The sequence below is a fragment of the Coccinella septempunctata genome, chromosome 4 (assembly GCF_907165205.1).
Source record: "Coccinella septempunctata chromosome 4, icCocSept1.1, whole genome shotgun sequence".
Classification (NCBI taxonomy): Eukaryota; Metazoa; Arthropoda; class Insecta; order Coleoptera; family Coccinellidae; genus Coccinella; species Coccinella septempunctata.
The window spans coordinates 18,353,737-18,367,062 of NC_058192.1; the positions used below are offsets into that span (position 1 = coordinate 18,353,737).

At 33.2% G+C, this 13,326-nt stretch overlaps 2 protein-coding genes across 3 annotated transcripts in view; one reads left to right on the top strand and one right to left on the bottom strand.

Annotated features, from left to right (window-relative positions):
* LOC123311409 overlaps positions 1-12,884 on the bottom strand; it is an 80,939-nt gene extending 68,055 nt beyond the window's left edge. Inside the window, exon 1 of the mRNA XM_044895327.1 lies at positions 12,731-12,884. The gene's annotated coding sequence lies outside the window, so the exon portion shown is untranslated. The remainder of the gene's footprint in view (positions 1-12,730) is intronic.
* LOC123311408 (protein hunchback) lies at positions 6,845-11,556 on the top strand. 2 transcript variants are annotated; one of them, XM_044895325.1, is made up of 3 exons: positions 6,845-7,035; positions 7,680-7,827; positions 9,376-11,556. In XM_044895325.1, the coding sequence occupies exons 1-3, from the start codon at positions 6,860-6,862 to the stop codon at positions 10,927-10,929; spliced, it is 1,878 nt and encodes a 625-aa protein (XP_044751260.1). In that variant the 5' UTR covers positions 6,845-6,859; the 3' UTR covers positions 10,930-11,556. The 2 variants fall into 2 exon arrangements, with proteins under 2 accessions (XP_044751260.1, XP_044751261.1); XM_044895326.1 differs by lacking the exon at positions 7,680-7,827 and having other exon boundaries at positions 6,884-7,035.
* Positions 12,885-13,326: the final 442 nt, after the last annotated feature.

The window sequence follows — 13,326 nt, forward strand, 5'->3', positions numbered from 1 at the left end:
ACTTTAAGAAAACATCGTTGAAATCACATTTGTAATAAACAAAAATTTTTGTAAATTGTTTGAACATTGTAGTCGAATGAAATGTGATGTCCCAAAAACTTTATTTTAAATTTATTGACGAGAAATGTTTATGGCCTTGCGGAACTTCTTTAAATAACCTCATATTCAAAGCCCTGAAGAAGAATTAAATTAAATTCGAAAGCTTGGCATAGAATGAAGAGTTTTTCTTAAATTTTCCCTACAAATGAAAAAACTAAAGACAACTGAATTTGGAATAGGAATAAATTGTTGAGTTTCCAAGCGTTCAAAACTCAATCCGTTTTTTAATAGCTTAATACAGAGTTTTTCTGAATTGAAGCGGAATATTTTGAGATGTGGTATTTCAAAGCAAACTAGGGGATGTAGTAAGCCTTTCTACCCAAGTTATTACTATTTAAAATGAGGGAAAATTTTTATGGTGTTGTCTATAATGTAGTCATATTAACAAATACCAATCATGTAAATTGATATCAAATAAAGTCATAACGATAGATATCTTTAGTGTTCAAATTTTCAATAATACAGGCAGGGGCATTTCCAGCCAATCGTCTTAGGGTGGTAATTCCAACGGAGGAAAAACTTAAACGGTTTTTACATATAGAAATAACATAACAAAAACCCAAAGATATGAGCGAACAAAATTCTTAGGGGTTAATGACCCCAATTATCCCTCCTGAGACCTCCACTGAATATAGGTTGGGCATGAGTTTAAAACAAAATTGATATTTCTTCAACCAATAACTCATCAAAATAAAAACGTCTCGAAAAACGCTGAAACCTGTAAATTGATTTTTAAGTACCCTCATTTTCTGACAATAAAATTAAGTGTTTTTCTTCAACTCCTCAGCCGCAACCACCCATCCGACTTTCGTGTTCCAATTGGAAACATACACTTTTTGTAAAAAAGCTGACGAAAAATCGAATTCCACCATATTCTTTGTATTTTTTGAGGTTTTCAGAAGAAATTCAAAAGTCTCTTGAAAACAACAGATTAAATAGTTTCTCAATCTACGGTATGATATGGTATCAATAACTCAAAATGAAAACGCATTCGGACCTCGAACTTACTGAAAATTTCAAGTACCTGTCTGATTGTCTCAAAAACTTATGTTTTTTCGGTTAGAAAGTTCAGTTTTTAGTTCAATGCCAAAGCAATGGATATTAACAATAATCAGTCGCTATAACTACTTTCCCTTAATTCTGCGTCCAGAGTATACGCAACTCAAAATCAGGGACCGAAATGTGTATCAACTTTTTTTCATTCGTGTAGTCTTAATTGATCAAACGGATGTAAATAGAATCATGATTCAGTAGAGCTTTTCTTATACATTTTCACAAATATGACCCTTGATAGTGCATCTTCCCCTCTTAGATTTTTATCATTTTGAATATCTACGATTCGGACCATCAGTCAAAAAGGAATATACATATTAATAAATGCTTCAGTTCAGTTCCCTTGTTCTTTAACAATTTTGGAGCGCTGTAACGCAGCGACTCGGACTCCTATCGATCTGAAATTTCATCCCATTGGATATGAAACATGAATAAATGATAACCAGCTCCCTAACTGAGCTTAGTAGAATCTGTATTTTTGGAAATATTGGAAACATTCATTTCTGGGGACCAAGCAGCGTTGGACAAGCTGAATACCTGGCTGGGTGACCGTCCTGTTTATGAATTTCAACAAGCGCTCGTAAGTTCCTGAGCTCCGTCAGTGTTTTCCTCATTTTTATGTAATTTCTACGATTTTGAAACGAATATTTCAGAAAATGTTCACATTATAGGTACATCCACCACCAACTTCTATTTTTTCATTTTCTTCAGAAATGAAGCCGTTAATTCCAATTCTTCATTCAAGCCATACCTACGTCCGTGATTGTTAAACCAACGAAATTTAGTCTTGTATACAAACAATCTGATTCCATCGAACCTAATAAATAAGAAATTCTCAAATCTATTAAAAATAGTGCAGTAAGTGATTGAGTACGTTTCAAGTTATCCGAAACTAAGTATTCATGAAGAATCGTTTCGTTGACTGAGTTAATTAAAACTAAATCATGTTTGGTTCGGTCATAGTTGAGAGCACTTTCAATATGCAAAATTTGCTCTAATTACCATACCGAATAATTGGGGTACATAGAGAGGAACAAATCTCTTGAAGAGTCATGAAAAAAATTCCCAGAAAATACCAGGGTATTATTCAACAGCGTTTTCGGAATTCCGGTAGGAAATGTCCAGATGAATTAGATATGCATTATTGCCACAGTTGAACTTTTTGAGTCAATTTGAAGAAATTATCTGTTTGAAATGGCTCATTCAGAAAATATTTGACATCCACGATTTATTTCAATCCAATATTGTTATTGATCAAATAAGAAATACAATTCATTCCAGATTTTGATTACGGGCGTCTTTACATGGGTGGATTTCGAGTGAAACTAAAAGTAGTAAAACACTTCTTTTTCCACATATTCACATTCACCAAAATTGAATATTGCGGTTCTATCTTGAGAACACGTTTTTTTATGAATGGTCTTCGCGGAAAACATCAACTTGTTTATCAGAATGGCTAAATTATTCGAAAGGAAACAGAACAACGATACTTCTTTTCATAACATTGGTTTATTTCTAGGCGATTTGATAAAAATATACTTCACCAAAAAATAAACTGTTTACCGCCTGAAAGGGGGTCAAGGACAAATTTCTGGATTACAAAACACCAATCGAATAAAAAATGATAACTATGAGGAAATAAACTGTATAATAACATGTGAATTAACATTATACGAAGTGATAAATATTGACAGTTAGAATTTCTAAATAATTGATTAAGTATTTGGAACTCTTGGGGAGATCATTCCTCGGTTTTTTTAATAACGTCGGAGTTGTATAAATTATCGCTCGATATAAAAATAATTCATAATATACACGTGCCTTTATATTTCGCAACTCAATCAGTTGCTTTCAAAATAGGTTTTTTCTGGAATTATTTTGATGTTTCTTAATCACAAAGAAATGCACCCAACCTGGAAAAAAACATCACATTAAGGTATTCCAACAATTATTCAATGAATCATCAATACTATAATAAAAAACAAAGTTGAATTAAGAATGATTTCCATATTCTATTGCACTGATTGAGTTGGCATCAATAGGTGGTATAAATCAATGTTATCCAGTAAAGCTTTTGAAAAATAATCTTTTTTATTAGTGTTTATTGGCACTTACACTAATAATTTTAGTGAATTACTCATGCTTGGAGCAGGTAAAAAAATAATACTATTACCCACATAAGCCGTTTGTATCTAAATAAGGGAGTTGCAAATTATGGAACATAGAAATACTGAAATAAATTTTGAAAAGGAAACTCCATACCTGAACAACATTACTACTAAGAAGTATGAAAGGGATACATTGGGAAAGAAATAAGACTTTTTGATTGACTTTTAGGGTTCTGATTTCTTCTCCGTTATTTGAAGAGAACGTTGCTAGATGCAGATACCTACAAAGGAATTGGAGAGCAGAATAAGAAGGTATAATGCTAAATCCCACGTGGGGTTAAAATTACCTGCTGTAAACAACCCACTGGTTAATCATTTCAAACAATGAACACATATATTTTAAGTTGTTCGAGAAATATTGTTCAAATAATAAGTATTTTAATATATTTTTTGTAATTGTAATTGTTGGGAAAAATATAAAAATGATGAGATAAAAAAGGTTGAGTCAAAATAATGAAAAAAATATAGAAACATAATTTCAAACAATTTATTTTAAGTTAATGTAATGACAAGAGCATAATTATTCGATAAAAAAATTTACTTATACTCATGTAACAAGTATTTATTGTCTTAATTTCTATTCGCAAATTATATTTAAGTACACAAAATATAATCAATGGTGATTTCACTGAGCTATTGATTCTATGGAAAAATTCGATTTTAATTGTGGTAACAATGATAATGTAATTATATAGTAACTTTATGTAATGCAACAAAGATTTGTTTTATCTTGAGACCATTAAAGAATTCATTTCCTAGAGAGAAATTGAATACAATTTCACCAAAAATGTCGTGAAATTTTTCCTTTTTTGCATGATGATCCAGAATAATCCAAGATTAAGAGAAAAATTATGAGATCCATTGATAAAATTCACCATCAACTTTAATACATACTTATTGAAAAACTTATAACAGTTAAAATTTATATTGAAAGTATATATTTCAAATCAAAACTGTTGGGCTATTAGTGTTCGAGTTAATGGAATTTTAAATATTGGCCTTCTCATTAATATTTACTACAGACGCAAAATCAATCATGCAGAAAATTTTTCAGCCACTATGATATTTCTTCGAAAGAAAGGCTGCCGATTTTCTGTGAACTGACTACTTTTTAATTACATTACACTTTCGAGCTCGTTTCAGTTGTAAAAACATCCTTAAATAGAGACATTATTTTATCATTTTTACTAGGCTAGACAAGGCCTGAAAAGTTTATCATTTCTAGGGGGTAGACAAGACTTGAAAAGAAGTCTGAGGTAAAATTTTCCTGAATGGATATATGTAATTTTCCAGAACCGAAAATGATAATATGCTTATCCAAGAAAACCCCATTCAATAGACTTAGAAGAAGACTTGACTGACAATCAATATGTCTCAAATCGTGAACTGAAAAAATGTTTTTTCAAATTTTTTTTCCCGATTCCGGTAAAATTTAAATTTTACTCTTCAGGGTTACCAAAGGTGACAGTGCGATCTGAATATCTCTTTTTTCATAGAATAGAACTTTTTCATTAACGGCTCTAATTGTACAAAGGAAAACTGCCTTCTAAGTTGCATGTACAGCATTTTTTTTTAGATTCTTTGTTAGACAGTTCCAGACAGTTTCTGTCTGATGACCGTGCACTTTTTGTTGGAAAACAACAAACGGCGAGGGATTCTGGAACGAGATAGGGTGGCTTACCCCTCTCTATCACCGTTCCAATAGCGGGGGAGAAATGGCCATTCGCAGCAACTGAAAGAAGGGTCGAAAAAGGATCGAAACATCAAAAAAATCATGTGGAGCGAGATGAAGAGCATGCATTTTAGCGAAATATGGATTTCGGACAAAGGCAAACAGAAATAATACACCGATTTGGTCTCGCAAGCTGCAATCCTTTCGTTATTTCATATATTCGAGTGTAACCGAGTATTTTTCTTCTCCTTTGAGTGCAGAACTTCCTGCGTGGATAATAATGGAAAAAATTTGAGATCCGTGAATACCATCTGGTGTTATGCAGCTACCTCATACCTGTCGTTAGAATGACAATTTCTTTACCTCAGAAAGTATTTGTTGGATGCCTGGAAAATATTGAAACCCATCTTGCCATGGTATGAGTACACGTATTGGGCAATTATGCTCCAATATAGAATTATAGAAGGTTTAAATTCATTTAGGTTCATATCCCTATAATTCTATTCCAAGATATTTCGGATTGAACCTAATGGATTACTCTTCCTTTCGGTTTATTAATCCCCAAAATAAATCTTTGTATCGACATTTCTGGAGCCGTCTTTCAAAAATTGCGTTCAGATACTTTTTTCTCTTATAATTCGATCACAGTTTCCGACATGCGACTGATTGAATGTTTACGATATCTCTTATCTCTTCAGAATTCTATGACGTTGTTCATCTCTTGAAAGATAATTATTTGATGTTATGGGATTTTATGGGACATTTCCATTACAGTTAGGAATGGTTTCTACTATCGATCGTTATCATAAAAAAAATTGGTTGCCCTCTGGTTTTTACTAGATTATTCATTTCTACTGATTTTGCAGAATTTGCTTGTTTATATTCACTTCACCAATAAAGAACTAGTGAAGATAACCTGAAACATATCAATTTATTAATGTATTCGTTGGGGGCAATGGTAAATTGCCTGGATGGAATTTTCATTCCATCCACAGAGGGCCATTGGATAACCTGTCAAAATATTGACCCTTCAATAAAACAATGGTTTCTTCTTCAGAATGACCGATGAAACATAAAATTATTCTACCAACATATCAAGAAAGGACTCTAAGTTTGGAATATCGAAGCTTTTTCTCCCAATTGATGTTGCACATCTTAGGGGTTTCATCTTCATCGGGAAATGTTTTTTAACATAATTCTTAGTCTTCTCAGTTCAGTTCTTTGAAAATAGCTGAAAGCGTTACTTTTATGATCACACAATGAACAGACTAATCTTAAAGTGGAACTTTAGTTGAATAATGCTAATAGGTATACCTAATAGCGGTTTTTGACGGTTGTAATCTTGAAATGTTATGCCCAAGGGGTATAAAAATCAGCACCTACAATGTTTCACATCCTAACAATCAATTCTTTATAGTTTTACTTAAAAAAACTGATTGAAGGTCAAACTTTTTACCGACAAAGGAATTGCTTCGATAAATGAACTGAGGTGATCATTAACAAAAAATAAAGAAATTGTCGTTACACAATATTCACTCTCGAGATAAATAAGAACACATTGTTGAATTCTGAAACAAAAAAGTCAATGAAAAATCTTAGCCTGAATCCTTCATTCTATTACTAATTCCTTGATATCTGAATAATGGATAAAATACAAACCGAAATCAGTCCCAAAATAACCAATTTCATGATACCTTCAGTACCTTCTCATTATCGTTACTAGAACCGAATATTCTTGGAAAAAATCCACCCCATCCCTTCACCCTTCTTTCTCTTCAACCTTTCTCTATTCTATTCGCTCAACGCTAGTGGAGGGGAGGAGCAGTGGTGGGGGAAAAGAAGCACATTTTGAGCTGTCTTCGTTAAAATGGTCAGTTGTCCGGTAATCACCATAGCGAACGTTTGTGATTTTTCGAAAGAGTTTCTGCAAATAGAATTCGTTTTTCATCAGTTTGTTGTGATTACACTTCGTGAAATCGAAGACAGTGCCTTGTGCTTCTTATACCAAAGGAAATTGGAACAGTCAGATAAATGGTTTGTGAGGTAAGAATTAACTGATGTTTAATCTAACATTTTCCGAAAAATTTTACTACGAGGTAATTGGTTTTTTTCGTTTCACTCGGTTTTTCAATATAGATTTTTGATATATGTTTTCTGAAATTTATTTTCTCTTCATTATAATTTATTATTAAAGAAATTATGTAGGAATATTTTCGGTATTTTTGGTGAAGGTTGGTAATAAATTAGGTGCTTGAATATAGGAAAATAAATCTGCTTTATCAGTTGAATTCTTTGGTCACAACTGAATCTTCCCACGCGAATATCAATGAAGTTACACCTTTATCCTCCAAAATTTCGAACATTTCTTATCTCCAATTTATAACGAAAGAACCGCAATATGATTTCGATAATCATTTCCTCCTCCTGTCTCATTCAATAGGAAATAGTTTCTTTCAAAATTTGTTTTTAGTGAACAAAAACTACCCGATAAAAACTTATCGCGACCGCTTGTTCTTCGAAAATATCGATAAGTTGAGCTTTATCGCGACCCCAAAAAACGCTCTACCTCCAAAAATGAATGGTAGATTAGGCGCTCGGCTTGCCAAACCGCAAATTCGAACCGGAAATATCTGTTGGCTTCCTCCGAAAAATTGGAGCATTGATTAATTCAGCTTTCAACGTTTCAGAGCACACGACTCTAATATGAAAGATTGCTTTGAGATGTCACCGACTTGCCTTACTAGTGGTTATCCACACCCCCTGAGGGAGTTTCCCATGATGAATATGGGAATGCCTTCCCCACATATTACCTGGGGGTATCCCCCAATGTACCAGGTATGAATTTTATGATTTTTGCATAAAAAACAGAGTGCAAATTTTGTATCAGGGTTTATTATTAAAATTGTTCGTTTGTTTCAACTTGTGCCTTGCATATAAGAAAAAATTTGCCTTGAACCTGCCAATTATTACGGAATCACTTGATCTGCTAAACACTACCACTACTTTTTTATATGAAAATCACTTGAGCTGGGAAGTGTAAAATTATTATTGTCAAAATTGATATTCAATTTCAAAATTATCGAAAATACATTTTCAAAAAATAAGGTTATATGGAATGTCAATAATGTACTTTTTCATTTTTTAAAAACGGAATATAAACATAGTTCTACTAAGCGAAACTACATTGCGCAGGAATTGAAAAATTTGTCATGATTTCTGCTTCTTTACATATCATGTAAGGAAACGGAAAAGACATGACGTCTTTGAATCTCAATGTGTTTGTCATTGTTTAGTTGATTGATATCGATAGTTTTTTAGAGGTGAATCCTCATTTTGTTTCAGTTTTTGTCGTTTCAGTGTGTCATGTAAAGTTGACTGTGTTTTCATTAATATCAAATGTAGTTTACGTTTACAAAGTCATAAATCTGAAAGGACACACTCAGGTACATTTGCCTAACAATCGGCTTATTCATTTTATTTTGCATATACCTAAGTATGGAATTAAGTACTTTTTAAGGACTAAGTATACTTTTACTATTATAGTTCACCCTTTCAGTATATTTTACGATTTTACGAACTATTCTTTATCGCCGAAAATATATTTACTTGGGTCCTATCAGAGAATTTCAAACAAATGGTTAATAGTCAAATTCATTTTCAAGCACCGTGTTATCTTTGCTGTTATTTCATTGCTATATTTTGTTTTCAAATGTCGTATGGTTAAAAGGCTATTGCTGCTATAAAAATATGTGATGGACCTTTCCCATAATTTTTGTTCTTTCAATAATAGGTATCTCCAGGTTTAACATGCTTAAAAATGTCGAATATCTTTTAGGGTTTACAGCAGTATTATTAGTATCCTTGTACCCTTCAAATTGTTCGAATATAAAGAAACGAAAATGAACATCAATAAAAATTCAGAGATGAATATTTCAGCAACAAATTGAAGGTCTTACATTTACTACGTTTTATAAAATTCTGAAAATGAAATCGCTTGAATTTATTGGAAATTTCGGAAAAAAATTGGCAGCTAATTCGATTCGAAAGAAAAATAATGAATGGAGAGTAGGTATATTTCGATATTTTATTCGAGGTTTGCACCACCATGAGATCTGAAGGTTTTCGTTGGTAATTATTTGATATTCTTCGTGATACAAAATTATCATTTTCTGTGAAAAGTGAAGATCAGAACCACAGTCAAATGTGTGAAAAATATATTTGAAACAATCAATAAGAGGAAGAGAACAAGAATTAACGAATAGGGCAGATTTTCACTCTTTTTTCACCAAGTATAAGTAACATGAAATTAATATAATATAAAAAAAATTCCCTGATCGATACATCTATTTGGATAATTTTTTCTAATAATTTTTTTTATTTCAGAGGAACCCACGATCTCCATCGGAAAGGAGGGATTCTGGAGTGCATTCCAGCAGCGAAGGTCACGTTTCTCCACCAAGCAGCGATGAATCTGATCGTTATATGATTCCAAGAGAGCAGTCATCTTATGCTTACGCCAACAACCACCAAAACCACAATCCTACAACCATGCCAAGTAATTCTCCCCCAATCATCCCCGTTTCAATCAAAGAAGAAATAACTTCTGATGACGAAAAAGAACGCTCAACCTCAACACATTCTGAATTTTCGACGGACACGAACGCCCTCCAAAATCTTCAAATGTCGGTTGAAAAAAATTTGAACATTTCCTCTCCAGAACCCTCGGATAAAGGTAGGATATCCGATAACAATAATGATGATTATGTCAACCAAGAAGACTACAGTGTACCGACTGTGAACTCTCACGGAAAAATCAAAACAGTGAAATGTAAGCAGTGTAAGTTGGTCTTCAAGACCAAACTCGAATTTTGGACGCACCAGAGGGAGCATATAAAACCCGAGAGAAGATTGGAGTGCGTGAAGTGCCCATTTGTGACGGAATATAAACACCATTTGGAATACCATATCAGAAATCATGGGGGTGAAAAGCCCTTCCAATGTAAAGAATGCGATTATAAATGTGTTAACAAATCCATGCTGAATTCTCACATGAAGTCACATTCAAACATTTACCAGTACAGATGCGCCAGTTGTCACTACTCTTCCAAATATTGCCATTCATTGAAACTGCATCTTCGAAAATACAATCACCAGCCAGCTATGGTATTGAATCCTGATGGTACTCCCAATCCTCTTCCTGTTATCGATGTGTATGGTACAAGAAGAGGGCCAAAGGTAAAGACAACAAATGCAGAAGAAGAAGCTTTGATGTCATCTGCTAAGAGAACCAGAACCGAGAATCATCCACCTGCAATGTTTCCACCACCACAGGTTCATCAAGGAATGGCCGGCATGATGCCTCTTCATCTTATGACACAAAACCCAGATATGCAGTTGAATTTCATGTTGCAACAAGCGTTTCTGATGCAATGCACCTTCCAAAACCTGCAGATGATGAATCAAAGTCCTGGTCTTGTTAGTGCACTAGCATCGGCCTCAAATGACTCAGTTAATATGTCCAGAGAAAACAGCAGCAGTGACCAAGAAGATTCCGCCCTAGACTTATCCAAAGACAAAAGCTCCAACGTCGACAATTCCGAAAACAATAATATCAAATTGGAAACGCCATCCACCACTGACGATGAGGATGATGAGCGATTGAGGTTATTGTACCAGGTTAAGGTGCAACATGATGTGGACGATACACCGGCAGAAGATCCAAATGCCCCAACGCCTCCAGCTGAATATAATCCACCAGCATCTTCGGCAGAGTCATTGAGGTGTCCACACTGCTGCATAACATTCGATGACATGGCGCTCTTCACGATTCACATGAGATTTCACAATTTTTCTGATCCATTCACTTGCAATTCGTGTGGACAAAAATGTGAGAATAAAATAGAATTCACCGTACACATTTTTTCGAGACCACATTAGAAGACGCTAACACATTGAATAACGTACAAAGATCGGAAAATTCCACAGTGGTGAAAAAATTTTTGAATATTGTATACATATAAATATTTTATATTATTTTATAATATACTTTATATTCTAGTCAAAACTGGTCTATCTATTTTCAGTAGATGTTGTGTGCAATTTTGTGTCTCAAGATCGGAAATTGACGGGTTGAACTGAAACTGTGGTACTGAGTTCATTTCTTGTATAAAATCGATAATTATTCCGTGGTGATCTCGAAATAATTTCGAAACAAAATATGATGTAGGTTCCAATCCCAACGAATGATGCTCTAAAGACTGATTGTGTTAAATACTTGTATATATATATATATATATATAAACTTAGATTTCCAACTAGATTATTGTAAATATTTGACTTTTACTTCCCTATTCCACACTATTTTTGTAAATAAAGTTTTTTCGACGGCCCGAGCAGAAAAATCAAATTGTAACATAATCTTAAATTATTATATACTATACTGCTATATACTAGTGTATATTTTTTCCATATTGAATGTTCCTTTAATTTATTATTGTCCCATTTGATTTTGGGATATATCAGAGCAGAAACTTGTATGTATATAAATATATTTATTCTTTTTAACTTTTTTTTTTCATGTCCCACATACCCGATCCAACATTTCTCAAACTGTTCATCTTATTGAAAACTGAAGAACTATCTGCATAGACAGGTTGGGACCAGAGTGGCCTCAATCACCACATAATTCTTAGCTCCCCTACACCCCAGATAATGGAATCAACATAATTTCCAAGCAAAAAATTACAATGAGCCTCCCAGGTCTCCAAAAAAAAAAACAAAACGACTAAATTTTCGAGCAAGCAAGCATAAAACTACATTGAGCTTCCAATGCCCCCCAAAAAATCGTAGCTGTTCAATTAGAGTGTCTCGGGAAGCACATTTTCGCGTGAAATTTTCAGGATAATTCAAACTATGTCAGGAGAAACAAATATTATTTTATTGTAATTCTCTTACTATAGAAAAATAGGGAAAATTTTCAGTGAAAATAAGAATACCTGAACGATAGATCGTAGTCGATCTTCAAAAGTATTGAATATTTAAAAATGAATTTCATTCTCCGTTTATAAAAAAAGTGAATTAGGTTAATTAGCAGCATAATAAAATGGCCAAATATACAGGGGGAATCTTTGACTCGTACAAGTATTCTAACAGTAAATTCTTGAGGTCAAAAGAAACACTTTTTCTTATATCATTTTTCCGATTCGGCACTGATGAAGAGATATAGCCATTTTAAGTTTACATAATGAGCTGTGCCACCCCTGCTTTTGCATTTGAAACAGAGTTGTATTCAGCCAAAGTACCCAGTCTTCCAAATTCCCGATACTTTTTAATTTTTGAAAATACTCGAAAACGGCGCATTATACGAGAAAATATAAGGAATACTTTTATTTTATAAAACGATCAAATATTGATAAGGTAGCGTGCAACTTAGTTTCAAGGGTTGGGTTCTTTAAATTTTTCGTGTTTTTATGGTACGTAATAGTCATTATGAGAAAACTGGAAGGCGTGGGTGATATCTTGTGTTTGAAAAGATTCATCAAATGAATGAAAAACTATATTCCAAAATTCATTTCATCTAATAAAACCGTTTATGAGATAGAACTAAAAACACTATTTTTATGTGGTTTTTCAACAGCCTGTATCTTCTGAACCGAGACGATTCGGAAAAAATAATAAGGGAAATAAGGGTTTCCTTTGATCTCAAAAATCTACTTGTTGAAATATTTCAAAGACTCACCCTGTTTATGTAGTAGTCACACTCATATTCAGTCAGGATTATGATTCTGTCAATACAAATATTAATACCGAGCTTCCCTCGGATAATAATGATTAATGATTTTCCTCCTATGGCACGAATATCTTAACGTATTGTTTCTTGAAACTAAAGAGAATAGGACGCACTGAAAATTCCTTATACACGTGTACAGAAATAGATGTTTACATTCTCAATTTCAGTTCAGTGCAATCTCATATGAATTATCGTCAAAAAAATACTTGTATTGAGAGCATTTTGCATCTGCTATTTCTGGTGCTTCGTCTTTGGATAGGATGTTTTGAAACAACCGTTTTTTGCGGCGATAAAAGCTAGGAAATCACCAGTTTATACGAGGTGTGAGCAAAAATTTTTGGACTCTCGTTTCAAATTAATCTTATTCACAAGAAAAATATATGATTCCACGAATTCTTCCCAAGGCTATCTTCTGCATAATAAAGAAGAATAGCCCAGAATCCGTAGGTATATGTACATGATAGTTATGATTTGTTCATTGACGAAGTTTTTTTTTTGTCAAAGAAATGAAATACATATTTCAACTTATTGAATTCGAATTTTAT